The sequence below is a fragment of the Equus asinus genome, chromosome 6 (assembly GCF_041296235.1).
Source record: "Equus asinus isolate D_3611 breed Donkey chromosome 6, EquAss-T2T_v2, whole genome shotgun sequence".
NCBI lineage: Eukaryota > Metazoa > Chordata > Mammalia > Perissodactyla > Equidae > Equus > Equus asinus.
In genome coordinates this window covers 101,123,135-101,150,546 of record NC_091795.1, presented here as the reverse complement: position 1 = coordinate 101,150,546, position 27,412 = coordinate 101,123,135, and the positions used below count along the sequence as shown (strand labels likewise).

Here is a 27,412-nt window from a genome sequence, read left to right as displayed (position 1 = left end):
ACTGACTTCGGTGACTGTCATTGTCTTAAAGGCTTACTTATGAGTGAAACGAGGCATGCAGGCCAGGCTTTCCCCGCACTCCCACAGACACCCACTCTCTAAGCAATGAGGAACCTCGGAGATGCCAACCTCGGCTCAGGCTCGGGGGGTCCACCACAGCTGATTAAATGGCAATGACAAATCTCTCCCAAGAATGAGCTCATATAGGAAACTGAGGCACAAAGAAAAATGTCTACCTAAGATATGAGACTGTCATATTCCCTCAGTCTTTCTTTATGATGGTTAATATCTGCATTTCTAGATACTTTCTTCAAACTGCAAAGTGCAAAATCCTTGGAGAGGGCAACATACGACAACCCTTTATCAGATCGCAGACAAATTTATACTTCATGACATGGCTATTTATCGAGGCCTGTTCAGAGCAGAACAATGAACCAAAGAGACAAGATCCTGGCAGTCACGGAAGTCACGTTGTCGTTGGTGACAGAGAGAGAAATGAACAGGAAGGAACAGAAAACAGAAAGGGCCGAGTGGTGGGCAGTGAGGGTGACATGTGGCCAGTGCCACAGCACATCAAGACACAAGCCCAGATGCCACTCGGCGATGTCAAGAAAAGGGTGGTCATATCACATGAGCACTGCTCACGAAAACATAGCACTGGCAACCTTACAGAAATTTCCACTGTATTACGCACTCATGGAGCCCGGAGCCTTCCTGGGCGCCTGGCCCGTGATTTCTAGAGGCCACAATGTCCTGCAGGCTACATATTATCACCTCCACCTTACAGGTGAATGAGTAGGAGCCAGGGAGGTCTAGTGTTTTGTTCATGGCTAGGAAATCAATCCAGGACTCCCACTCACCTTAGTCTGAGTCCAGACTTGTCCACTGGACCAGGCTGCTTCCACTGGCTCACGGAAAATACGTATCATTTTTGACATGAGCTGTCACCATGCTCTGAGTCCTAAGTTAATGCAGCCTTAATACACATAATATATTTGCTACATGTAAACAAGGACCTAGGGTTCCGAAGTACAGAAAAGTTCGAGTAAATGCACGGGAGGGCAGTGCCATGCGAAAGTCATCCTTAGCTGCAGTTGCTGCATTGTAGTTCTGAACTGCTTACTTTTCTTAAGCATTTCTAAATACTGCAACTTCTGGAAGCTTTGAAACATGGCAGTAGGGTGAATGGAGGGCAAGTAGTATCATCCTAATCTTTGGAAGTGCAACTGAGGTCAAGTGAGCATAAGTGACTTACTCAAGGTACGTGATACGACCAGAGCTGGAGGACACAACCTGTCCCTGGGTTTTATTTTATACTTTGATAAACCAGCATTTGGAATAAAAATTAAATTCACAAGAGAAAGAAAATAAGCTGGTAATTCCTTCAAGTGGGCCTTAACACAAATTGAACCAAAACAAATTAGATCTATTCTCTTACATCTTTTATTTCTCATTATTATATAAAAAAGATTTTTCCCAGTACTTTAAGCATGTTGCTTACATCTCAAAGGTACATGACATCGCACATATTCAGCAAGTTTTCTGGTTTGTGTTGAAGTGAAAATTCATGAAATATAAGATATAATTATATTTTTATAATTATTCAAAACTAGTTTGCATGAAGAAAGTTTAACTTTTATCACAGACTGATAGCTAGAAATGTCTAATTCTGTGTGTACTCATTTCCAAGTGATAGAGCCATCCACATCAACATATCTGCACACCAAACTTCCTAAGATAACACCTTCATGGATATAGGGAAAGATTAATTTTTAAGATGATAAAAAATCATCATATTCTTTCTCCCAACTGTGTGCACAGCCGCTCTCAAGTTGAAACCTTGCATACTAAACACATCATCTTTGTTTCTATGTTGGTCTCAGAACTCATTGCTTTTTCTGCTGACTGCAGTAGAAAACTGGTCGGCTAATTCTGATTTTCACAGTCTGTCTGCATTTCAACTTGATTCCCTCATCAGGGACATTTCCCTGAGAACGATGTAAGAAGATAATTGACTAATCAATATGAGAACAACATCCTAAAGGTGGTTTGGGGATCTCAGAGGCCACAGTACACACTCTCCTCACCTTCATTCTGTCATTGTCTTGGGAAAGTCAAGCTGATCTACTGCAAATTCTCATGATGCTTTAATGACTGGGGGCCCAGGGCATCATCCTGTTTGGAAGAAAAAACACCCTGGAAACTTTGCAATTTTTAGAAAAATTTTGTTTCTGAGAGGAGGAATTCATACAGTGTGGGTTTTGTCTAGAATTCCCTTCAAAGAAAGTTGAGTTAGTGCAGAAGGAAAATGACCTGTTGGAAGCTTGACTTACATAGAGGATGTTTCATGGTGAGGGTGTAGGGAATAGTCCAGGATCAGGATATCACAGGCACTGACCGCCAGCACATCCGATGATTTCAGTAGATGACAGGGAAGAGGCACATTACATTGTCTAATGAAGGTGCCCACTGACTCCACACCACCCATCTCTACCCTGCCTCTGGTCAGCCTGCTCGGCCTTGCTAGAACAATCACATCTACATTCGAAAAGGTTCTTAAAATAATTATTCACATTTTCCCTCAAATCACCCAATTCTCCCTTACATGCGAACTTCCAAGAATGCCACCACATCTCTTTGGCTAGTTCATATGTGGAACAATGTGCTAAAGAAAGCCAGAAAACGTTGAGAAAAGGTGGGCTTTTGCATTTTATCTAATTTAACCTAACGGTCAAGTGAATTGTCCTTCAAAGTCGAATTGTCCAAGACAGTCCCAAGATTCCATAAAAAGTATTTCAGAAACAGAATATTAAGAAACAGTTATATGTTAAAAGTGGTAGTGAATATGAAAGTTTCCTCTAAGCTGGAAAGTACATTGCTATGTTCTTCTTCATGGAATTTTCTTTCCTGTCAGTGGGCAGATACAATATGTACTCCTAAGGATATATATATATATATATATATTTATTGTATACACATATATGTGTACATATATACACATACACATTATTTAAAGATTTATTCTTTTTAGTGGACTGAAGTATGAAAATATACCATAACTTCCTAGGCATTACATAACAATTTAATCTATATTTCTCAAGTCACAAGAATCCAAAAAGATATTTATCATAATACGTACAAATCTGCTAATAGAAAAATCTACAACCCCTGAATAACTTTTTTCTTAACTTTAGGATAACAAGGGAATTTTTATTTATTAAATGCAGACTTAGACCATTACAATGTTAAAATAAAATTCTTCATGCAAAAGACCAGCCTCTGATAGTTTAACTGGACAATAAATATCATTTTGATTAATTAAATATGAACTTAATGTAATCTGAAATGAATTACTCAGGTATTCTTCCCTGTTGTTCAAATAAGCAGAAAGTAATAAAAGGAATGTGAGTTCTGTAGAAGGAAAAATACCATCCACAGAGTCTGACCATATATCCACCACTTATTGAGAATAATCTACTCTTTCTGAGCCTCAGTTTCTAAGGAATTCAATGAGAATGAAATTGTTTCTACTCTATCTATCTTACACAATCACTGTGAAAAACAAACACAATACTGTACATTAACATAACCATTGTAAATGCACATCAGCGGTAACCTTCCGGTTCATATGTACTACAATGCTGGAGGATCTTTGGAATTAAAGTTAACACCTAATTCCCAAGCTATAAATAACGCTCCTTCCGTAAGTGGGCTCCTATCATTCTAATCTGGTGGTTTGTATACGTTTGTTTTATCTAAAACAAAATCTCTCAATAAACTCCCCATTTCAATTTATAACAGAAGTGGAAAATGGTACATGGGAAAAATGAATAACGGCATCCTATTAGCAGAAATAGTCAGAGACTTTATTTCTACTCCTAAAGCCGATGGCAGCTTAAGTTTTGTCCCTGTGGCTCCGTCTTGAGGCCCTGGTTTCTTCCCGTTAGATGATCATCTGCTACTTGCGAATGTGCACGTGTGTGCCAGGCTCTCAGCACTGTTTGGGATGTTCTCCTCTCACTGTGTTACGACTGCCTTGCTTCTCTGTTAGGTCTCTTCCTGTGCTTCTATTTGCTAAGAAAAAGGCACAATCCATCTTGGAGAGAATCTACTGATGACCCAGGGATGAACAGTCTCTATGAGTGTAGACCAAGGAACACGAAAGGCCAGCTTCAAGACAGTGACCCAGAACTCTGATCACTGGACACAGAAAGGTACACCTCCCGGTTTTTCAGAAATGTCCAATTTCTGCCAGATCCATTCAAGGAGGGGATAAACGCACATCTCTGCCATGTGCTACATGGAATGTCCTGTAGTTCCCACACTGCGTTTCTCATGTTAAAGGTGTTGCTATGGTGGCAGAAACTCGCATTTATAGATAGTGATTTTGGCACTAAATGTAGCAGTAAGGTAAAAGAGAATGTCTTCGGTAGGTGAGGACAGGAAAGCAGGAGATTGACAGATACGCGCCTTTCAAAGCTGTCTCACTAAATTAAACATAGCTAGGAGTTTGATCCTGTAAAATGAGCGCTCAATCAACAAAGCTATGCACTTCCTTGGATCTGGAATCTTCTTGAAGACTCCTGACCCTGCAGGGTTATGAAATACCTGGAGTACGGTACACCTAGAATATTGTCATGAGATATTGGCTAAGTGGGGTCTTGGAACACCTGTTCATCGGACTCCTCCGGTGGAGACTTCTCTTCTAACAGAGAAGCCCGGTGAAACGGTCTTCAGGAATCAGGCCTCCGAAGTGATTTCTTTCTGGGAGAGGTACTTTCGTTTGACTTAAAAATCAAGCAAGCTTTGGTGCTTCCCTGCAGAGAACTTGTGGCAATCAGAACCACAGTGGAGGGTCCTCCACATGGGCCACTATTGTTTGATCTAAATTACTCCTTGGGAGTTAAGATTCACAGAGAGGTGTGACATGAGTGGAGCCATGTTAAAACAGAGCTGGAGAAGCCGTTTCAGAGGAGCTGTCTTGCACGTCTTGTTTCCTTTATCTTCCAAACTGGACCAAAACGCCAATCTTCCAAGCAGTCAGTAAGGACAAGAATAGCCTGTCCATAAGGACTGGTGAAACTGGACTTTGCTGATGACCAAATCTCAACCAATCAGTGAAGCACAAGTCTAGTCTTTTGCCTGATGACGGAATCTCCAGCCAATCTGTGAAGTACAAACCCAGCCTTACCTCACCTAGCACCCAAGAACTCTTCTTTAATACAACTCACCTCATCTTCCTCCCTTTTCCTGTAAAAATCCTGAGCCCCTCTCCTGTAATCAGGACACTATTTGGGTTTCTACCTGAATCTGCGCTCCCTGAATTGTAATTCTTTGATCTCAAATAAACAGTTTGCCTCTTAAACTGGTTCCTGTTTTTGCAGGTTGACAGAGGCTATCTGAAAGGGAATAAATTATTACACTTTACTGCCAAGGATATTCTGTAAATCAGATATATGTGTCTTACAATGGAAGCAGAAAGTCTACTGATCTCATAATATCTCGCCCTGCCTGAACCCTTCTTTTGTAGTTCCAGCTGATTTCTTTAATGTAACAGATGATTCCAGAAGGTACTTAGCTGGGGTCCAGATGCTGAATATAAATTCTGAACCCAGGAAACTAACAATTGATTATCTATCCTCTAAATGAGTATTTGTTTTCCGGAAGCTGCTTCCTCATGTGCTTCAGATTCAGATGACGTTTGTTGAATCTCCAAGTGTTGGTTGCTGTGCTGGGTGGGTCACGTAATAGTAATGTGAGATTCTGGGGTCTACATTATAATTATGCACTTGTTTGTTTCATGGTACTATCAATATGCCACTTACCTGAATTTTTCCAGAAAATGTCATAAGTTTTGATTTGCTATTCCACTTTTTAGAAAGTTATAAGTGTTCCCATCAGAATAAAAAACCCTCTGCAGTCACATTCTAGACTACTTCAATAAGGTTCTGACTACTTTTTCAAAATACGTCCCTTCTACTTTTAAAAGTAAATTATTTAAAATATGACCCTAAGTGAACTAAAACTGAAAGTTTAATTCTAGCAAATGGAGAGCAGAACCTAGAATTTGGGTAAGACCTTTGGTTAAATGGTGCATATTTACAAATCTCTCCTGTCCTAATCCATCAAACACACAAACATCCATAACTTCAAATATTAATTCTATGGCTTTCCAAACATAGAACGAGAATACAAAAGAGCAATATTTTATGCTATCTTTATAGTAAGCCATGATTAAGTTACAAATCATTAATCAGCCTCAACAATTAATGATTTCATCCCAAACTACACACATTTAATAGTGTCAAGAAATAATTTGCTAAATTGGTCTACTCCCCAACTTTGCACAGATTTTATTACCCTGGGCTACTGTTGTGAATTCTCAGCATGGACTCCCCGTCGTCTCATTAATGGTACTGGGGCATTATTATGCCCACGGTCCACTTAGTAGAACTGGTGGTGCCTTATATTTGTGTGTGTCTGATGTTCCTAATTAGACCATCTCCACACCATGTCTAGAATATCAAAGGAGGAAAAAGAACCTGGGGAGGCTAAATTTTAATCCATGAAACGTACACGTGTGTATGTGTGTATACATGTATCTATAGATACGTTTGTATATCTACGTGAACGTGATGACGAATTGTTTTCATAAGGACCTTAAACCACTGTAACAATCCAGAATTATTTCATAAAATTCAGGTTTCCTGCAACAAACTATGATGACTTCTGAAGGAGGAATGTTAATTTATGCCCGCTGCATGGGATTAACAACTGGCTCACACCTGCCTCATCTCAAAGAGCTCTCCTGGCTGCAACAACTCTCCTCTGTACCGAGAAATCAGCTCTCCCAGAGTTTACATTCTCAAAGAGCTTTGAATCTGAGGAAGAAGGGTAAGAAAAAAAATTCCCTTCAGTTTTAAACATGTTTTCGCGTTTCTCTGAGGCAAACCCCAATCCAATAAAGACCATAACTAGACTCTTCAGAAAACACACACTTCTTTCTAGAGAAGAAATGACTTTTATGAAAAGATTAGCTTTGAAGCCATATTTTTGAGTCTGACACTAAAAGAAAACTGGATGTAAAATCAAAAATCATCTTGAATGTATTGCCTATAGGCTGCCCACCACCCTGTGCAGCACGCTGCTCACTCGCACACCTCACTCACAATGCTGCACGTCTCAGAGCAGAAACATCGTTCTCGACTATGGAAACCGAGGACAGGCAGACTGATCATTTCCTTCTCATCCCAATACATGACAGTTGCTAGAATGAAGCTTTGGAAATTGTCAGACAAAACCTACTTCACCAGTTGATGCCCCATGGTCATAACAAAGTTCCCAACTCCTGGGAGGCATGAGCTAAGTCATCCTGACGGCACTATTTCAGCTCATAACAGTATCTCTTAGGTAGAGCATCCCAGAAAATGCAAAAATTAAAGACTAGGTATGATAACTTAACTTTCTGGAAAAAAATTACTAAGCTAACCAAATGTACACAATAAATATTTCAGCAAGTTTCTGTGATGACCAATCTGAATAAAGATTTGGCTGAAATAAAATCTAATAGACAATTTAAAGGAATTTTTTAAAATGAAAGTTAAAGACACATAAATGGTTATTCTTTTCAACATTGACCAGGCAAACTTATTCATATGGCAATTGTTAATGTGTCATGAGTATTAACACCAGGTAATTCTCGCGGAAACACTGGCCCAAATCACCACTTGATGCTTTGCTAATATTTTAAAGATTACCATTTTCTTCTTCTTCCTCCTCTTCCTCCTCCTCCTCCTCTTCCTCCTCCTCCTCGTCCACATCCTCTCCATCTTCGTCATCGTCGTCGTCTTCCTCCTCGATCTCCTCCTCTTCCTCGCGGTCCACTTCTTCCTCCTCGTCATCGTCATCCCTTTGCTCGTCATCGTCTTCAGAGTACTCCTCCTCCTCGTCCTCCTCCTTCTCGTCCATGTCCTCTTCAGTCCCGTCGCTCTCATAGCACTCGTCTACTGAGGAGCTGTCTGCTTTCACTGCAAATGGTTTCCGTTTGGGTGCAGGTTCTTGGGGCTGTTTATCTTGTGTTTTTCTTTTTTTAGCCAAGGGGCAACCATATACACTGTTAAAAAAGAGAGAGAGGGAAGATGTGTGTTACTTTCTTTGAAGATCTGAACAACAAGAGTCCTTGATCAAGAGAGCTAGTTTCAGCACGAGTACTGACAGCACAGGGATCTAAGCATACACCCATTCTCACACATGTGCCAAAATCTGTTAATGAAATGATAGTACAAAGAAGTTCAGCTTGCATTTGTCTAGCTACCATTAATGTTTTTTCTGATCTCCTCGTTCCTCATTACTATCATTCTGAGTGATAACATGGAGAGCCTAATAAAATTCATGAGGATGGCTTATAAAGCACTTGCACAACACCATGTAGCTGACAACACAAATTTATTAAACGTCTCAAATATATACTACGTGTAACATACATTTTAAAAGAAGAATTAGTTCATGCACACTATATTAACATATATACATTTATGTGATATATAAAAATACATATGTTGTGAAAAAGCTTTGGATATATCTGGATTTATATATTCCGTGGATAAAATTCTATCTTTAGACACAATGACCTACTCAAAGAAGATGAGCCATAAACCCCTGTTGATGAGAGCAACTGTACAATTAAAACTCATGCAGAATGTTGTCAGCCTTGGCTTGCAACAGTCCCACCCCCAACATTACAGAAACACTCAGTGTTATTGGCAGTCATTACCAAATCATGTTGAAATTGGCCCAAACGTGGGTAAGCCCCTTACAGCAGGAGTTCACACCCATTCCTGGAGCAAGGGCAATTTTCCAAAGCTATGTCGCTATTACAGTTCTTTTCTTCCTGAAAACCCTATGTGTATACTATAAAGAAAAAGGGGGATAAAGACATAGAGGCAAATACACTGTGGGCAAATATCCTATTTGTCTAAAATGCCATATGTGATCTCCATTCCTAACAGACCGCTTTGGTAGGGGTTCCAGCAGACTCTGAATAGCTTGTTTGGGCCCGGGAATGGTGAGAGATTTAGTCAGTCACAAACCCATCCAGTGCATGTTTATTTTGGGAGCCTCCTCCGTGCTGGACCCTGTGCTGTGCAGGAGACTCAGAGGAGAAAGGCACAGATCCTTACCACATGGATCCAACTGGGGACTTAGGCAAGTGAGCAGGACCACTTTAGAACCACGATCACCATTTACCACGGTACACCAAAGACCTGGGAGGGCACAGGCACTCACCAAATGGCTGTTGAACAAATGGGTGAAGTGTGACAAATGCTGTGATAAAAATACATAGAGGACACTAGGTCATGAAAAGAGGGGCCGCCAGTCAAGGGAGCTGAGAGTCCCCCAGGGAGAGGCAACGCTGGAGATCGGCCTTGAAGGAGATGCCCATGTCGTCTGCGAGGGAAAGAGACCATCTCAACACATTTCAAGTGAAGCAGAGAATTTGCAAAGGTGTGAATGTATGAAAGAGCACGATAGGTTCAGGAAACTAAAGAAAACAAAACACAGGAGTTTAGAGTGTGTGAAGGTTGGAGTGGGCATGAGGGTGGGAGGTAAGGGTTGAGAATTGGCAGGATCAGACCAACCTATGGACTAATTTAGGGATTCGAGACTTTTATGCAGGAAATAGAGAGTTATTTGAGTTTTTTCACGTGCTCGATGATGCAATCAAATTTGCGTGTTAGAAAGGTGATGACAAGGTGCAATGAGGAGAGCAGACTAGAGGGCACGTGAGACAGGAGCTGGGAGCCACGCGCAGGCGGCACGACTCTCCTGGGAAGCACTGGGATGCTTGGCCACCTGCCCTTTAAAGTTATCATCACTTAAAAACGTAAGAATCAAAACAAGGATAATACTTATCATAACCAGAAAAAACTGAAGAAAACAAATATTAGTCTATATAGTATTTCTAACGTGAAATAAACAGAGATCTGAGGTTTTTTTATGAGAAGTTTTACACGTATTAGGGGGAATCTGAGTCAATAATCTCAGAGAGATATTCTACAGTGCTGATGGATCAGTTCCTCCCCACCTTGCTCTCCACCTCCACTGTGCCGAATTCCTACCTGACAACCAGTCAAGACTAAGTCTTCTCACAAGATGGTCTTGGATCTGAGTGGACTTGTTTAACGTATTCACTCTGCGTTTGTCGAAATAATGAATTAGTAGACGAAACAATAAGTGTTTCTTGCTCTTCTGGAGTCTGCCCGTGATTTTGCAGGTCATTTGACTATTGGCACCTTCCCCTGCCTCTTCTCTCTCTTCTCAGTTCTTCAATAAATTGTTTGATGCATCTATTCTGGATCAAAGCTACCTGCACAACAAGCATTCACTAAAACAGATAGGGAGGCCCACCTTTAACCATAAGATTCATCCAGATTGCTAGAAAATGATGTAAAACCAGTTGACTCCAAACTACTCAGTAATGTTATTCAAAATACCCCAGCCTCAACATGGCAATGGGGAACTTTTTTAGATGGTATTGATCCAGCACTAAGATGGGGTTTCCTATTTTATTCTCTCAAACACTTAGTTGCCCCAAATCTCAAGATGGCTCATATTTTGAGATGGTGGGGCTGTAGAGTTTGGAGCAAGTGAATGGAAATTGTCCTATTGTTACCTGGATTGGTTTTACTTCTCTATCCTACATTTTGTAAACCACTTGTCTTCATCTTTTTCAACTGTTTGGAATTAGCTGGCATCAAACTTCCAGTGTGTTCTGCCAATTCACATGGTTTGACGCTCAAGCTTTTTCTTATGGCCACTAATGTAAACAGTAAATAAAATTGCACTCCAACTACAAACAAATCCTGTTTGTCCCTTCTCTATTTGATCGGTTCTCATTGACTAGCAGCTCTGGTATTCACTTTAAATGTGACAATAGAATTCAAGCCCACAAGACAGATTTCATTCTATCTGTGTCAAACAGCACGTGGCTCAAAAACCTGCTCAAATCGACAGATGTCTCCTGGTCTAGGAGACCTGACGGTTTGGAATATTTCAAAGCAAAGTCATAGAAAGAAATTCTGGAACATTTGGGGAGTGTGGGTCGTCCTAAACCCACGTTCTGTGAACACCACGTCTGCTGATAAAGTGGCTGAGCCCTGGAAGGAGAGAATTTGCACACCTGAAGAAGAGTGGGGTTGCCCCTCCTCCACCTGGCAGGTGCTGTTGATCAGGTGCTGGAAAAGCCAGCCTGCCTCACTGCCACAACCACATCCAGATTCATTAGGACTCGTGTCTGTCACCACATATGAGTCAGATTTCTAAGAAAGCAACAAATCCCCACAATTCTGGAATGTCCCCAGATCGACAGAAACCAAGTGGAATAAATGATGGATTCTTAGGAATAACTGGAAAGCTGGCACCAAGGTGAAATCCAGGTAAATGAACTTGGCAGGTGCCATGATTGGTCCTTCATCTGTATCTCCCACATGCAGGGAGGGTCTAAGCTTGGCTTGTTGTTGGAATTCATGTCACTGCCTCATTCTTCCATCTTGCTTTTCAATACTCTAGTCAAGTCTCCACTAGTATTTCCCACAGTGGTTGAAGGAACCTTGCGTATGATGCTTGCTCAATGAATATTTATGAATGGACAAACCATAGTGTTCTCTGTTTATTAAAAAAGAAAGCGCTTATCACATTCTGGTGTGATTACAGGTTGACCTACTGTCTTTCTCCTTCACAAGATTGAGAAAATGGCTTCTGCTTAATTGATTATTATATTTTAGAGCTACAGTATCCAATATAGTAGCCACCAGTCATATGTAGTGATTTAATTAAAACAAAAGAAAATTTAAAAATTAATTTCCAGTTGCACTAGTCACATTTCAAGTGTCCAATAGCTGCATGTGGCAAGAGGCTGCATACTGGACACACTAAGTGCTTAATAAATATATGTTGAATGAAAAACTGATAGAGAGGACTAGACACTGCATGGAAGGAGATGAGAGGGGGACAAGGAGAGAGGATCTGAGCTTCGGGAGGTGGCACACGATTTTAAAAGCATGGCTTTAAGAAAGCCCGGTCTCCTGCCCCAGACGTTCCAGGAATTTATCCTGATAACTATAGCAACCCAGACCTGGCTACCTCTGAAGACAAGGGCAGTGGGAGGGCGGACGTCTCCCATGACCCCTGTAGACGCCTCAAAACAGAGACGCTTCCAGCAGCTGCAGCACTGATAGCTGCTGTTTCGCACCTCAGAGGCTGGATGCCAAGTCCGCGTCTGCAGTGAACTGACAGACTGTCTCTCACACATCCTCTCCTCCATTCGCATCACTTCATATAAAAGCAAACACTTGAAGATTACAACAAATGCATTCTACGTTTTTCACACAGTGAAACTTCAAAGCATTAGTAAATACTGTTACTCATAAGATCATGGTAGTTCGTATGTTTCAACCCTGCTTAAGTTACTTAAAGTTACAAATGGAAGGACCGCATTCAACTAGCTCCAACTTCCTCCTATGGGCATGGCTGTACTCGTACGGACACCTCAAAATGCCCTTTTGATATTGCAGCTTTTATAATCTTTTTGACAATGACTTGATTTAAACAAACTTAGTCTTTTTACATCAGGTTATTCTAGAAAATTGATTACTTGCTATGGAATTCCCACAGTGAACACATGTATTTACAATACTGTGTGTTACATGTTCTTGAGGCCAGTTTCCATGTTATTTGTAATGGTCTTCTTCTTGAGGTTTTCATTTATCCAATTTTACTATGAGCAGCGGGGTGGGTCTCAGGAACTGAGAAACCCAATTGGTAGAGCAAGCCCTGTTCCCTGGTCTCTCATTACAGCTGAAACAGGAGACGAAGGGGCGGGAATAAGAACCTTATGAGATAGAAGCTATTATTCCCATTTTGAGGGACAGAGTTTTGAGTAACTGCTTAAAGTCACATGGCTGAGGAACACTGAACGAGGTCCTTGAAACCCCTTTTTTCCCCATGTCTTGGCTTTCTGACTTCTAGAGAGGGCTAAAGACTGCCCTGCCTTCTTGTTGGGCTATTGTAAGGAACCATTAAAACAATAACATACTTGTTTCTCTAATGTCTATCATATAGTAAGTAGGTGCTCAAAAAATATTTGTTGAATGATTAGATTGAGCGATTCATTTGTTCAGGAAATGTTTTGCTGAGCAAGGCAGACACATCCCTAACCTCATGGGACAGGAGCAGAGTGGAGACAGTCACCCTAATGGAGAGGATGGGAAAAGCTTCACAGAGGAACCAGTATGGCAGGAGTAGAGTGGGAGAGCAAGAGGGAGAGAGAGCAAGAGATAGAGAAACAGAGAGACAGAGGAAGTGTGAGCAGTGCGACTGCATCAGTGGGATGGCAGGTGAGGACCTGGAGATGGAGATGGGCTTGATAAGGTGGTTAGTGTTTACCCCAGGAGCAGTGGGAAGCCCTGGAACGTTTACTAGTACGATCAGATCCGCACTGTGGCTGCAGGGTGGGGATGGGCTGGAGGAGAGCAAGATCATATCCACCGGTATGGAGAATCCACAGACTCAAGGATTTTGTTGGTTTTTTTGGTGGGAGTGGGCAGAGATCAGGCTGACTTGGTGTGCTAAATTTTAAGCGTCAGAGTTTAGATGACAGCTACAGGGGCTGGAATCAGGAGGGAGGTCTCGGCTGGAAACATTGCTTTGGGACTGTCAGTACTGTCACTCCCTGGTGGGGATGGAGCTGGCTTCCAGGGAAAGAGTGGGTGAGAGGAGAAGGCAGCTCAGGAGAGAACCCTCAGCACCAGGGGGATTTTAGGAAAAGGACCGGAAAGGGGCCGATGGAAGGAGCATTGACTGAGTGCTGGGCGGGCTCATAGGAGGCATGGGCACCGGGGCTCATGCCCCCGCCCTGGGAGCTCCAATCCTGGCTGGGAGGGGTGTGGGGGCATAGAAACGTGTAGTCACCAGACAGCTCGCAGAGCACTGGGGCGTCCCCAGCAGGTGTGAGAAGAGTGAGCGGGACCAGTAGGGACAGCGCACTGTGGGCAGGCTCTGAACCTGCCTGCAAGGATGGGCCGTCTACAGAGACGGAGCAAGGTTCAGGTCACCAGACATCTGGAGACACCTGTGAGTGGCACCAGAGCTACACCAATATAAAAATGAACTCTGCCAGGTGTGCATGTGTAACTTTGCTCAAGGTTGCACAACTACTTAACTTTGGGCAACTTATTTAATTCCTATTAGCCTCAATCTCTCTGTGAGAGGACACAGTAATGTTTGTTTCACAGACTTTTGGCAGCAAGTGAAAAACACAATATATGTAAAATACCTAGTGGTTGGTATGTGGGAGATGCTTTGAAAACCGAGTTCTCTTTTTCTTATTTTCTCCCTCTTCTTGTTTTAAGTACAATTGACATCTCTTCTTACCTCGGAATTTTTAAATCATTATTCTTATATGTCTCTAGGATATATAAAAGCATTGAAAAATATTTCAGAAGTAATTTAATTCACTGAATTATTCAATTAAATAGCTAGCATTTCAAACATCCTCCTGATAGAGCTTTTCAACAACATATATATTAATAAAACCACTTGACAGTTTTAACTACATATTGACATATTTTCTTAATTTTGTTCATCCTCTATAGAGTGCTGTAAATAAGAATCTAGCTGATCTGAAAAGTATACGTTTTTAACTTAAATGTGACATAAATGTTCCAGGCATTCTAAGACGTTCCGGGAATAATTTTTCAGAATATTTACTTGACCCTTCGGCTTAGAGAACTAAAAAAAGTCTGTTTCTGGAAGGTAGAGACTTGCTTTCTCATCTTTTTTTAAGTCACTTTACATGATGTAGTCTGTTATTAAATATTTATTGCCTTGAATAGCAATTCAAATATTCAAATAAAACATAAAATAAACACTAACTTTAATCTATTTCAACTCAAGAAAAATAGTTCCCCAAGCGAAGGCAACAGTCTGGCTGGTTTGGGCATCTACGCCCGCTGACGTCCTGACGTCCCTTGGAGGTTGGACGCAGCACGTGCGGGAAGCTGGCACATTTCCCAAATCAGCTTTCCTGGAGGTCTGATTACTGGCTGCTGAGATTATTTCTTGAGTGTTTTAAAAATTCTTGAAATCCTAACAACATCCCCCTCCTCTTTCTCTTTTCACCTGAAATAACCCATGTGTCTCTGTTCCTTTAGGGCTGAAAGAGTTCAACTCATGCAGCCCTTGTGTGTGGGTGCCGCCGCCTGGAACACCCAGCACAGCAAAGTTCCTCCTCCCCCCTCCCCCTCCTTCTCCCCTGCCCCTCTTCCTCCTCTTCCTCCCTCCCTTCTTCTTTCCTCCTTCCTTCTTTCCTCCTTCCTTCTTTCCTTCCTTCCTCCCTCCCCACTCCCTCCCTCCCTCCCTCCCTTCCCTCCTATGCTCCTTCCTCCGTTCCTCCCTTCCCCACTTCCCCCTTTCCACCCTCCCTCTCTCCTTCTTTCCTTTCTGTTGAACTTCTCTATTTCAACCCTGCATCATTACTCTTGAGTTTGCGTCAAAAGCCCACTCTAAGTGGGAGATATTCAGGACTTTCACAATTACACTCCCTTCCAGAAGTATCTATGGCACTGAGATAATTTATTCCGAGTCAGGTCCTTTCTTGAAATGCTACAGGCTCAGCAGACCCAGAAACAGGAGGACATGGGTCTGGTCAAAAGAATACCATGAATAGTCCTTTATATTCAGTCTCTGTCTGATTGACACTTCCTTCGGAAGAGAAGGAAGGCATTGATGAGGGGTGGTGAGGTGTGGCGACGTTTGCTGGGGTGTGGTGCCGTGTGCGGAAGGCGAGGATGTGCCTCAGGCAGGCTGTGAGCCTGGACTACAGGATGCAGATCTGACCAGGTGTTCCTTGCGCTCCCAACTTCTGTTGACCCTCACAGGGTTCTCAACGTCCCACACCTGGTTTCCTCCTAGCAGACATTCTAAATCCAGTCTCTTCCCATTGCTGTCATGCTACTTGAAGTCAAACACATTTTCTTGAATTACAACTTTGAGCAGGTCCGTCCTCTACTCAGATTTCATCAGTAGCTTTTCTTCACTGAATCCTATTTACACTCCTCTGCTTGGTTTTTAAATTTGTTTTTATTTGCACATAGTTTGAAGAGGCAACCAGTTTGAAAAGCCCTCCAATTCTCACCCTTAGTGAATTTCCATTCCCCAAAGTAACCATTTTCAAAATTCGAGCTGATTCTTTTGGTCTTCTACTAATTTCCTAAATAAATGCTTATATGTATTACTACTTCTTGATTTCCTACTTTTAGGCTTTCTCTGTTGACTTCACATCGCAGCTCCACCCCCACCTACATCCTCCAGTAAACAAGTGCACTTTTAGTACCCTGAAATTCCTAATCTGACTATTGTATGATTTTGGTTAGATCGACATTCACTTTTGGTATTATGCGAACACAACAGAGCAACAGAACCAGGTAATATACTGTGAGTACTTTTCTTTCCTGCATAACTTTAATTTTCCCTGTATTACTACATTTTTAGTTTTCTACATACTCTTGATCACTCAATTTCCAAACTTTCCCCCAGGTGTATGAAACTCTGCATAAATTCAGATCCATTAGCCCTTCCATCAGTCTCTTTGAGTTTTCTCACCAGCTCTAACTAGTCTACCCTAGGCCTCTGTCCATCTTGGAATCCCCATCACCATCTGCATGGGAATGCCCTTCCCTCCTCCCTGTGTTGAATCTCCCGTGTTCTGCACCCAAGGTTTCTCTTCCTCTCTCATCTCTCATTTGAGTGGATTTCATCCTCCAGATGCTTAGTGAGGAAGGGTGCATGGAGGGGACATTTTCTGAGACCTTGCATGTCCAAAATGTCTTTGCTCTACCCTTGCACTGAACTGACGGTTCGTCTGGGTGTCTAATTCTAAATCGCAAAGCCTTTTCCCTCAGAACTGAGTTTTCTTCCTTATATTCCAGTTTCCTGCGATCATGTCAAAAAGTCCAATACTATGTTGATTTTGGATCCTTTGTATGAATCCTAGCTTTTTGTCCCTGCTCAATGGAAGCTGTTCGGATCTCCTCTTTGCCTCAGGAGTCTGAGACTCCTTGATGCATCTCTTGGTGGGGTGATAGTTCATCTCCTGTGCTGGGTACTTGGTGGGCTGTGTTGATCTGGAAAGTCAGTTCAGGGAAATTTTTGAATTGCTTCTTGCACTATTTTATCCTTACTATTTTCTCTGGTCTCTTGTTCCGAATTACTATTATTTGGATGTTGTGTTTTCTGGGCTGGTTTTTCCATTGTCTTATCTTTTCTCTCCTATTTTTCCCCATAGTTTTGTCCTTCTAACTGGGAGATTTCTTCAATTTTATCCTCAAGCATTCTCTTCAATTTTCATTTCTTACTATCTTTCACTTTTCTAAATTTCTTAGAGTTTCTAATTGTTTGCTAAAGAAATTATCTTCCCATTTCTTTGAAAATATTACATTTTTTTGGAAAGCCTTCTCACTATATAATCTCTGTTTTCTTCAAGCTATTTCTTCTGTTTTCTTGTCTTCATCTTAGAGGCTTTTCCCTGTCTGATCTTTGACCGTCCACTCACAGTTAGGGCAGGACTATGTGTTGACTGTGAGCTTCAGGTAAAGTGATCTCACGAAGCTGCTTTGCCAAGTAACACAACACAAAGTATTTTTTTTTCCCTCTTAGGTTGGTCAGATTCCCCAGAGAAGGCTCTTCCATGTTCCCAGTGGAGGGTACAATCCTGGCAGACAATATGCTTTAAATCTAGTGTGGGAGACACCCAGGGTCTCAACACTGAGTGCACGGTTACCCACTAAGCCCTCCTGTTTGCCCTAAACTGTCTGGAGACCCCAGTGATAAGCTCTATGCTTTATTCTCTTGACAGAACAATTCTCTAAGCTCATTAAATCTCTAGGGAGAAAGAGGGTTGGTTCCTTCCTTTCATGGAGCAGGGTGGGAGCTTGGGTGTCTGCTTCTTCCACAAACATAAAGCTAGTTTCACAGCTTTCAGATCCATGGTCACCAACACCTCCAGAAGTCCCCGGTCCCACCACTTCTCAGGCTTTAGGGGGTTCCACAGTAACATCAGGCTGCCTCTCAGGTTTCTTCAGTGCTGCCTAGAATTCAGCTTTTGTTGAGGGGCAGGATGTCTGTTAGGTCAACAGTGCACAAGTCTCTGTTTTCTAGCTTCCAAAATTCTGATGCTCTTCCCTCCTCTCCCATTACTTTTCCTACTGTCTTTTTGTCTTTAAGAACTAAACTCTTTGTTGTCATTTTAGTGAGGTCTGAAAGGCAGTACTAGCTAATAAGTGTATTGAACCGTATCTTGAACTTGGACATCATCTACTTAATTTTCAAGAACTTTAAAAATATGACTATATCCTTTCTATACAATTATAGATTCCACTAAATGCCAACCTTCATCCTTCATTGTGGTTACCCATTTTCCATCATTCTCAACCTACACTTCTGTGTTCATTCACGATTCTTCTGGCCTGAAATACCCTCTTATACCGACCCTACAAGACCATCTCAAGTTTTGCCTTCTCTGTAAAGTAATTCCTGATTGGTCTAGAATTCAGGATCCTCCACCTTTAAGAATGCTGTGCCATTAGATCTTTAGCATCAATCTTGTAAACTACCTCGTATTGTTCTTGACTTTTTCATGTGTGCTCATCTTATCTCAATTTAACTGTTTCTCTTTGGCTTTAGTGACAGTGTCATGTAATTAATTATTCTAAATTCCCGTTGTGCCAAGGAGTGGGGATTCAGCATTTGTTTCTATTGATTGATATTACAGACACTTCTGGTATGGGCCTGCTAATCTTTGTGTTCCATCAGTATCTGGCCTTCAGTGAAATGGTATCTCCTCTCTCTCTACAAAACAACATTTACTAATCTTTGCCATTTACAAGACTAGAATGTTGGGAATGTAAGATAAGTCATCTCAACAGCCAATCTACCTCTTGGCAGTAAGATAGGCAAATTAAACTGCTATATAAATATGCTTAGGCCCTTTCTATTTTAGCTAAAAATCTCAGATAGTTAACAGGAGTTCCTGAAGTGGCCAGTTCATTATGAGCTAGTGACTTGTGCTAAGAGACACTATTCACCAAGATGGTACCCTCAGAACGGGAGAGCCTTGAGAAGAGAGGAACTCCAGAAATCACTTAATCCATCTGTTCACTTAGAAAAGGAAGAAACTAAGGCCAGAGAGATTAAGTGATGCACGAAATCAGAATGTGGCTGGACTTCCTGCCTGCTAAGCAAGCACCTCTTCTGCCAGGGCACAATGAAAGCTGAAATGAGCATTGGTCAGAAAAAAATGCTCCTACTGGGGACCTACCTGCACTCTACATTCCTAGTACTAACTGCCCCTTAGGCAGCCTGCTTGATGTTAGCTTCAAGGAACACGTCCAGAGAGAAAATCACTGGAAATGAACACCACGCATAGTTAGGCTGTTAACTGCTTATCAGTTTCAGCTTTACCTTTCTGAATATTTACAGGTTGACACCAACATTCTCAGTCAGAAAGGTGCTACGTGACATTTAACAGTAACAGCAGCACAGACCGTCCAGTCTGTATTTAGTCCAGAAGAAGAAACTCGATGCCTGAGGTGGCAACTGTGACAACATCATTAGCAAGTGATTGTCCCACTTTGTACAACCACAGGTACTTAAGACCTCAGTAACTCTTAGGACCACAGTAATACTCTCAAGCTCCCGAAGTCACACCAGTACTATTACCTTGCATACCAGCAATTACAGAAGAACTGAGAAGCAAGTTATACAAGAATTCATGATTCTACCAATTACTTCTTTGCCTTAGGGGCAAATATATAAGAAAATACGGAAGATTTCCTACTCTTCCTCAAACACATACTAGATTCCTCTTCTTCAGATGCTCTAAGAAACAGTATCTATTTGTCTTTAAATGGTTGGTAAGAAATTCTTCAATTGTGAAATATTTAAAATTCTTGTAGTTGAAGGATTGAGATGTCTACACATTTAGCTTGAGGATAGAGGAGACGCACTTGAACGTTCTTCGTTCAAGGAAATATGATCATTCTGATGATCGTATATGAATACATGACAGAAATGCAACATTTTATATATACATAAAGACACACATGCGTATACATACACACAAACACACACATACACACTCCCGGCAAAGTATGTCTCTCATAGAAATTGTGAAACTTCTTAAATACGCATTTTCTAGTAAGTTATTGCACACAAAATACAAGCTCTTACTCCACATAAATTTTCAAAGCTTCTCCGTAGTTTACTGGGCACTGGGTTACAATAGTGAGCCTTAAAATCTGGTCATTATAAAGAGGATTAAAATGTTTTCTCCATGGTGTGGCCTTGGTTGTAATTTCAGCGGCACTGGTTAGCTACAAGCTGTTGTGCCTGCACTTTCTTCGTGAGGCGGGACCTTATGAGCAAACCCGCCTGCCTTAGGGCTTCCCATCCAGTGTCTGGGTGACACTTCAGCTGGATACAGCTATTTGGATTCGAGTTATTTACTTTTCTAATAACCATTAGAAATACTTGTCCAAAGAAAGCATGTAATGGGTTTCTTATTACGCTTACTGCCCAGCTCTAAGATACCCCGTCTGTGCAAACGCAACTCCGGTCGTGTCTTTAACAGAGCTCCCTGCCGCTGTGGGGGCTGCACTTTGTCACAGGCTGCATTCGAGGCTACGGATCTCCATCATCCCCGGAACTCCCCACTCTTTTTCCTAAACTCAGATGTTAGATTCTCTTGTGATGGACAGCGCTGGTGTGGCACCTGTGATTCTGCTTTCACACATAACTGATAAAAAGCAATTGAAAGTTCCCTGTTTGCTTCAAATGAGGGAGTAGGATTTCACAGGAAAGGTGCTTTGAAGACAAGTTCAAAACATCCACCGTGCTCCTCCTTTTGAGGTCTCTCTTGGAGTCTCTGACTACAGTGTCTCTGTCTCATCTAGCTCCAGCTTGTTTGTCTCTGTGAGCAGGGAGATGCCCTCAGGGGACACGCCCAGTGAGGTGGTGACAGCGGTCTGGCCTTCTGGGACGTCCAACGAGAAGGGATATGGCACAAGCAGTTGGCTTGGGGTGGGGTGCTGCAGACTGCAGCAATCCTGCTGATTTATTTAGATCTGACGGCACTGGGAGTCTCAGTTGGGTGTGAGGTCACAGTGTGCGTGTGTGTGTGTGTGTGTGTGTGTGTAAGCCAGCTCTGTCTATCTTCTTCACACTAACTTTTGAGCTGTAGGTCTTTACTCCTCTGATCTCTGAATTCCTTTGAACTTGCACAGGTCTTTGGGTAACAAGGAGAAAGACTGTCTTAGAATGTGGACCCAGCACATAGTAGGCCCTCAGCGTGGCTTTTATTTATTCATTTATTTTTGTTTTAATGAGTGGATGGCTCACTTACAGTGAGAGGTGAGATGAGATGTCTTGGTGAAAAGGCTCTAACCATTTCCGACAGCACCCCATGCAGTGCTGTCTAGCGAAGCCACAGTCTTCCTCGTAGCCCCCAGCCCCCTTCCCCACCGTCGTCCATGGGAAGAGGACAGTCTTCCGAAGGGGCATCTGCAACTGCAGCCAAACCTGCTTAGTTCATGGCACCCGGGATAAGATCTGGGGTGAAAGTCGCAGAGCTTTTCATCTTTCTATTGAGGTGTGGTATTACTTCTTTCCCATTGTGCAGACAACCTGCTGAGGGGCCTGAGGAAGAGGAGGTGGCTATGGCAGGAGCGCTTTCTCGGCTTTGAAGTAAAACCAGTGGACTCCAACTCAGCTGGTTGAACATAAATGATGCTGCTACGTGGAGCCTAAAATCGTTTTATCTGTTTCCACATTTAATAATACTAAACAGCCAAGAATTTTTCTTGTTTTCTATCAGTTTTCTTAGGAACTGCCTACCCCTCCTCCCTGTGAGTAGAAAGATAAATCTTAGTCCCACAAATGCAGAGATTCTCCCACTTCTTACTCGGGGAAAGGACACTGGTTTGGGACCAGAAGAGCTGGATTTGAAGACTCTTCATTTATTGCGTGACTTCGAGTGGGTCATCACTGTGGGTCTCAGCTTCCTCATCTACAAAAGGAAGGAGCTAATCAGAGGGGTCTTGAAGGGTGTTTTCTGGAACCAGGACTAAAGACCAGTTGTCTCGGGGCCCCTCTTACATCAGGGCCTTCCTGTTCCACGTAAGGCTTTTACTGGGGAGTACGTGCGAGTTTCAGTGGACTTGCCAGATTGCCAACATCCCTTCCTTCTAGGATTCTATGGTGTGTCCTTTCACAATTCCTATTGCAATGGGGTCCCTCACGTGTTTTTTGAAATAGGTCAGTCTCATCAACTAAAAACTATCAGATACTAAAGAGAAATGAGTAAGGACCTGTGTACAGAGTGTGGACCCATTTGGGGATGTCACTTCTCAGTGTGAGAGATACTAACATGGTAATTGATGATGAGAAAGTCAATAGGCGTCATATCATCTTACTGCTGGAAAAAACTCCCCCCAAAAGAGAACCTGAAGCTAAAAGGCTAGATCCTACAATGAAGTAAGCATGCCTGTGAGCCATTCAGAGATGTTCCCTCACAATGACATGCACTTGGGCTTCCTGGGGTCTCATGATTTACGATGTGGCCCAGAACAGACCTCAATGCCCCTGGGAGAAGGCTGAACTCAGACTCCCTCTGCTGCCCCTCTCCTGCCCTCTGTGGGTCTGCAGGGAGAAGAGGTGGCAGGCCAACAGTCCTGGCCTCTCTCTCTTTGTCTCAGGAGAACGGTCACTGCAGACACCAAGCTCAGGCCTCGCTGAAGGGTGGGCACCATCTGTGGGCTCTGGCTCAGACTCCAGGACCCACTGGTACCCCAGCTCCAGGGAGGTCACACCCTGGGCGAAGACCTGTATCCCACAGAAGTTTTGTTTCTCCTAAAATGATGCTCACACAGAAACAATTCCTCTCCACGGGCCTAAGCACTCTGCACCAGCCCCAATAGTTTCCATCCTGCCCTGGCGATGTGCTAAGTCTCTGAATATGAAAACATAAGTGGTTAGCAACCAACCGGTGAGCTGTGCGCTGTGCAGACCGGCTGAGATTCTCTTGCTGGTACCCGAGCTGGGTCCTCACAGGTGGAACTGGGTGTCATTATCTGGGGTGAGTTGGTTGTCTGGCCAACTGTGAGGACAGTGGCAGAGCTGCAGTGTGCTGCAGGTAGAAGTGGCCTTGGTCCAGCAGGAAAACATCCACCTGGAGACACTTGCCCACTTTTCTCCTGAAAAATGCCCATGTGCTGAGGAAGTTATTGCATTTGTAGAAATTGGAAAGATCCTCCATAAAAAGAGGGCTTGACCTCAGGATATGTTGGAACAGCAGTTCTGCAAGTTGGTGGCTGCGCCTGGCCCTCCTTCTCCCGTGTGTCATCAGGTTGCTCTTGGTGGTTTTCAAGGTGGGAGCGGGCCCGTAGCCGCTGTGGCATCTTAGCTTCAGTTTACTCAAGAAGGACCCTCATCATATCTCAGATTCCTGGGACTTCATCCAGGTTCCAGGTCCCACCATTGAAATAAAGAACTAGAAGGCAATGGCATTTATGTCAAAGTGGAAACAGGGCCAAAAGGGATGCAGGTGTCGTGAAAAGGAGATGCGATCTGGAATGGAAAGAACTGAATTGTGAGCCAGCTTATGCGTTCCTGTCCCTGGGACCTGAGCAAGGTGTTTGACCCCACTGAGCTTCCGTTGTCGCCATATAAAATGAGGATGATAGAATGTTCTTGTGTGTGTAAGAGTACACACAAGCTGCAAACATACTGAGAGTCCGCCTTCTTGCACAAAGGACTTGAGACGAATGTGAAAATGTCAGCTGCGGCACATACTATCGCATTGTGTGCCATACTCCCTCCGGTTCCTGGGCTTGCACTGAATTAGGTATCTGAGAAGGCAGTACCTGGATCTAAGCGACCCCTCCTCTCTGGCACGCTCGCCCAATCAGCTTCTGAGTCCTGCTGCCACTGCACTCCTCTCTCTGCACCTGCCCCGCCGCAGTCAGGCTGGTTATTGTTCACCTGGGTCAAGGGGAGCTTTCCTTTCCTCTCATCTCCTCTGATTCACTGACCACAGGGCTGACAGGTCATCTTTGTACAGCATCCTCATTACCTTCCCTGCCTCGTTCCTTCCTTCCATTCTCCTCCTCCTTGTCCTCTTTCCTCTCTCTCTAGTTCTCTCTTTTCCTGAGAGGATAAAATCTAAACACTCAAAGTGCCATCGAAGACCTTCTATGACCACGGTCCCAGCACCTCCTCCCCCCTGAACTGCCATCCCAAGGCTTGGGCTTCCACATCTCCTTGTCTCGACATGGGGGACCTTCTGTGATGGGGATCCCTCTTACGGCCACGGCCTCCTTCCTTGCTGCGCTTCCCCCTGATGCACCCATGCACAGCTGTAGGGGCTGTCACCGGCTCACTGAGGACCTGCTTTCTTTTCTCTCCTCACTGCCCCCACCCTGCCCTGATGGGCTGAAGCCTACTTACACGTCAAGTCTCTCCTCGGCCTCCGCAGCCCAGTGGGCTGGTGCTCCTGAGTTCTTGTGTGTCCTCTGCCCTGGGGCCCTGAAAGTGTCTGGGGGCCTGAGACTTATCTGTTACTATGGAGACCTGAGCCCACAGCTGTCACGTTGCAGAGGCTTAGCAAATAGCTTGACTGACTGAGGAAGGAGTGACTGAGTATGGCAAGCTCTCCCATGCGCACACCCCTCACTGGCCAGAGGACAGTCTCCTCCCCCGAGGACTGAGCAGCCCAGGAGAGTGCAGTCCCCTTTCTTCTCTATGCCCTCATCCCTTGACAGACTCCTCTGCAGCATCTGGGATGTCGTCTCCCACCTGTGATTACCCAGGGAGGCTGCAGCTCCTTTAGAGGAGACACGGCTTCCTTGCCTCTGGGCCACACTCTTCTGTGCATGGCAGAGTCCCTGACATGTGGGGTGGAGGCAATACATATTAGGCTGTTAATCAAGAAGCCTTTCTCCAAGGAAAAGACATAATATCTTACTATGGCTTATAAATTTGGATAGAACTAAACCTAGCCCAATCTGTTTACATGGAGAAATTGTTCTTCTATTTTTTCAATCATTTTCCCTTTTCAGCATCCTTTTGTTCATAGGTGACAACATTTTCTGGCAAGCATTTAATGCACGGCCACAGTGAGACAGCAATGAAAAAGATACCACAGTGAGCCAGAGAAAGAGGATTCCTCTATCTTCTGAGGAGTCGGTGACAATCTATTTGGGAAGGAAATTTTCTCCATGGGCAGAAACAGTGCAGTGATGGAAAGGCCGCTTACAGCCAGTGCTTCACAGAAGTTTGTGTAGATAACATTTCAAATGCAGAAAAGGAAGCTACTCTTTAAAGGAAGTGGGATGGATCCTGGTGGAAAGTGAAGAATCATATGGCAAGTGAATAACGCAGAATGAAGACCAAACCTGGAAGGAGTCTGGCGTCCATCTGTATTTCACATCCACAGGGAGGTGAGGTAATGGTCCTGGGTCCTACTGCTAGTTAGAACCAAAGCCGAGGACTAAATACGAGTCTTCTAACCTCCATTTTCCAAAATGCCATCAAATTTGGAATTTTTGTGTTCAAGCCATTTCTTAGATAAAGGTCAGCATGCATAGTACCCTTCACATTTATAGTGGTATGAACAAATTAAACATGATATTGCCGGCAATCTTTGGCCATCTCGAATCTTGGTCTCCCGCTTAGTTTTTTGGAGCATGTGGCAGGGGTCTCATGTGAAACCCTCCTGGCAGCTCAAGAAGGCTCCTTGTGCGTGCTCACGTCTCCAGCGCTGCTCCCACCGTCCTTCCTCCTGCTTCCCTGCACACACCCCTCTCCTGCCAGCCTGTACGTCCAGGTGCATGTGTGCATCTCTGTCACTCGCACACTTTCCATCATAAATACTTCCAGGGCAGGGGATGTCTCCTTGTCCCTAAACACTCAATAATTAGCACAACAGGACATCTTTTAGTAATCTGCAGAGTCATATCATCCTCTACCTGGCCAGGAAACAGGAGACCATTTCACACTTGCCTTGATGCAATTCCCTAACAAGTATAATAATTCCTGGAATAAAGCAATCAGGTGAGTTTCGGCATTGGGTTGGAGGTCCGCCTCTCCTTCTGCTCGCTCCTTCCTGGTCTTGCTGCAAGATCTCCAGGCTTCCAGGATGGCATTCCCTGTGCCATGCTGGAACCTTCCATGCGCACACTGTCAGGCTGAGTTCTTGACAGCCGCAGCCGAGAGTTGGAGAGACTCTAAATGAAGGAGCAGAGGCACCTCGCTGGAGGAAGGCAGGGAGAAAGGAAGAGGGTCCCAGGCCATGCTGCTGAGCCCTGAGGCCTGTTGCCTGAATTTCTATCATTTTAGAATCTATAGACACTTTTATATAATGTTCAGACCTGGAACTTCAGTAACGGCAAAAACTAATCTAAGAAAATGCTTCCAAAGTACAATAAATTGTTTTTTTTGCTCCAGAAAAAAAGGGCAACATTTTACAGTTTAAAAAAACTAAACTAACTAGATTTATTTTGTACTATGATACATTTTTAGATGATATCAAGAAAAATATAGCCCACATCAAGGACTTAAAATTAACGACAATTTTCAGGGCATCAGGGATAAAGGCGGACCCACCAAGACCTTCCTCTACGTCTGCAGCCTGCTGAGCTCACACGTCAGCCAGCCTGCAAGGAACGGGGGCTGTGCTGTGTGAAAGGCTTACACGGTGGGGCTTGTCGGAGGCGACTGAGGCAAGGTCACTGCTCTCAAGGGGCCTGTGGTCTAAGGCCATGAAGACAGACCACTGAGAGAGTGCTCACTTGCCATCAGTGGCATTCGCTAGGCACTCCGTACTGCACTGGGAGGGCCTGCTCATACGTTTTACTCCGATAACTAGGACAGAAACAACCACGGGAGCTCGTGAACCATCAGTTTCCAGAACATTAAATTAACCAGGATATTGTGGTCGCTGGTAGCTCTACTTATGCAAAGAGTTGGAGAACTTTCCAAAGCTCGTAGAGTAGAGAATGGCTAGAGGGAGGAGGAGCAGCCTCAGGCTTTGTGCTACATGCAGAAGATAAACTCAGAAGACTTTAAAAGATTAAATTGGACCAGAGTTTATCCAAGTGCATGGAATAACGGGTAGGTCTCATCCAGGTTGCAGTGAGCTTCCGAGTGTGTACTGGTAGGGTGCTGTCAGTATCAAGGGCGGAGGCACTGGGTGGGCAGGGGACCAGGGTCACGCCTGCCTGTTCCATCCCTTCCCAGTACATACGAAGCTGGGACATTTTAGGTGGCTTCATCTTGCTGTCTTAAGGCATTACAGCTGTGGCTG

The 27,412-nt window shown here is 43.6% G+C and overlaps 1 protein-coding gene across 25 annotated transcripts in view; it reads right to left on the bottom strand.

The window, feature by feature from the left end:
- Positions 1–27,412, bottom strand: part of MYT1L (myelin transcription factor 1 like) — a 451,359-nt gene that overhangs the window by 116,596 nt on the left and 307,351 nt on the right. For all 25 annotated transcript variants that reach the window (XM_070512674.1, XM_070512676.1, XM_070512678.1 and 22 more), the window contains one exon: positions 7,758–8,113. In XM_070512674.1, coding sequence (XP_070368775.1) covers positions 7,758–8,113 — 356 coding nt within the window. The remainder of the gene's footprint in view (positions 1–7,757; positions 8,114–27,412) is intronic.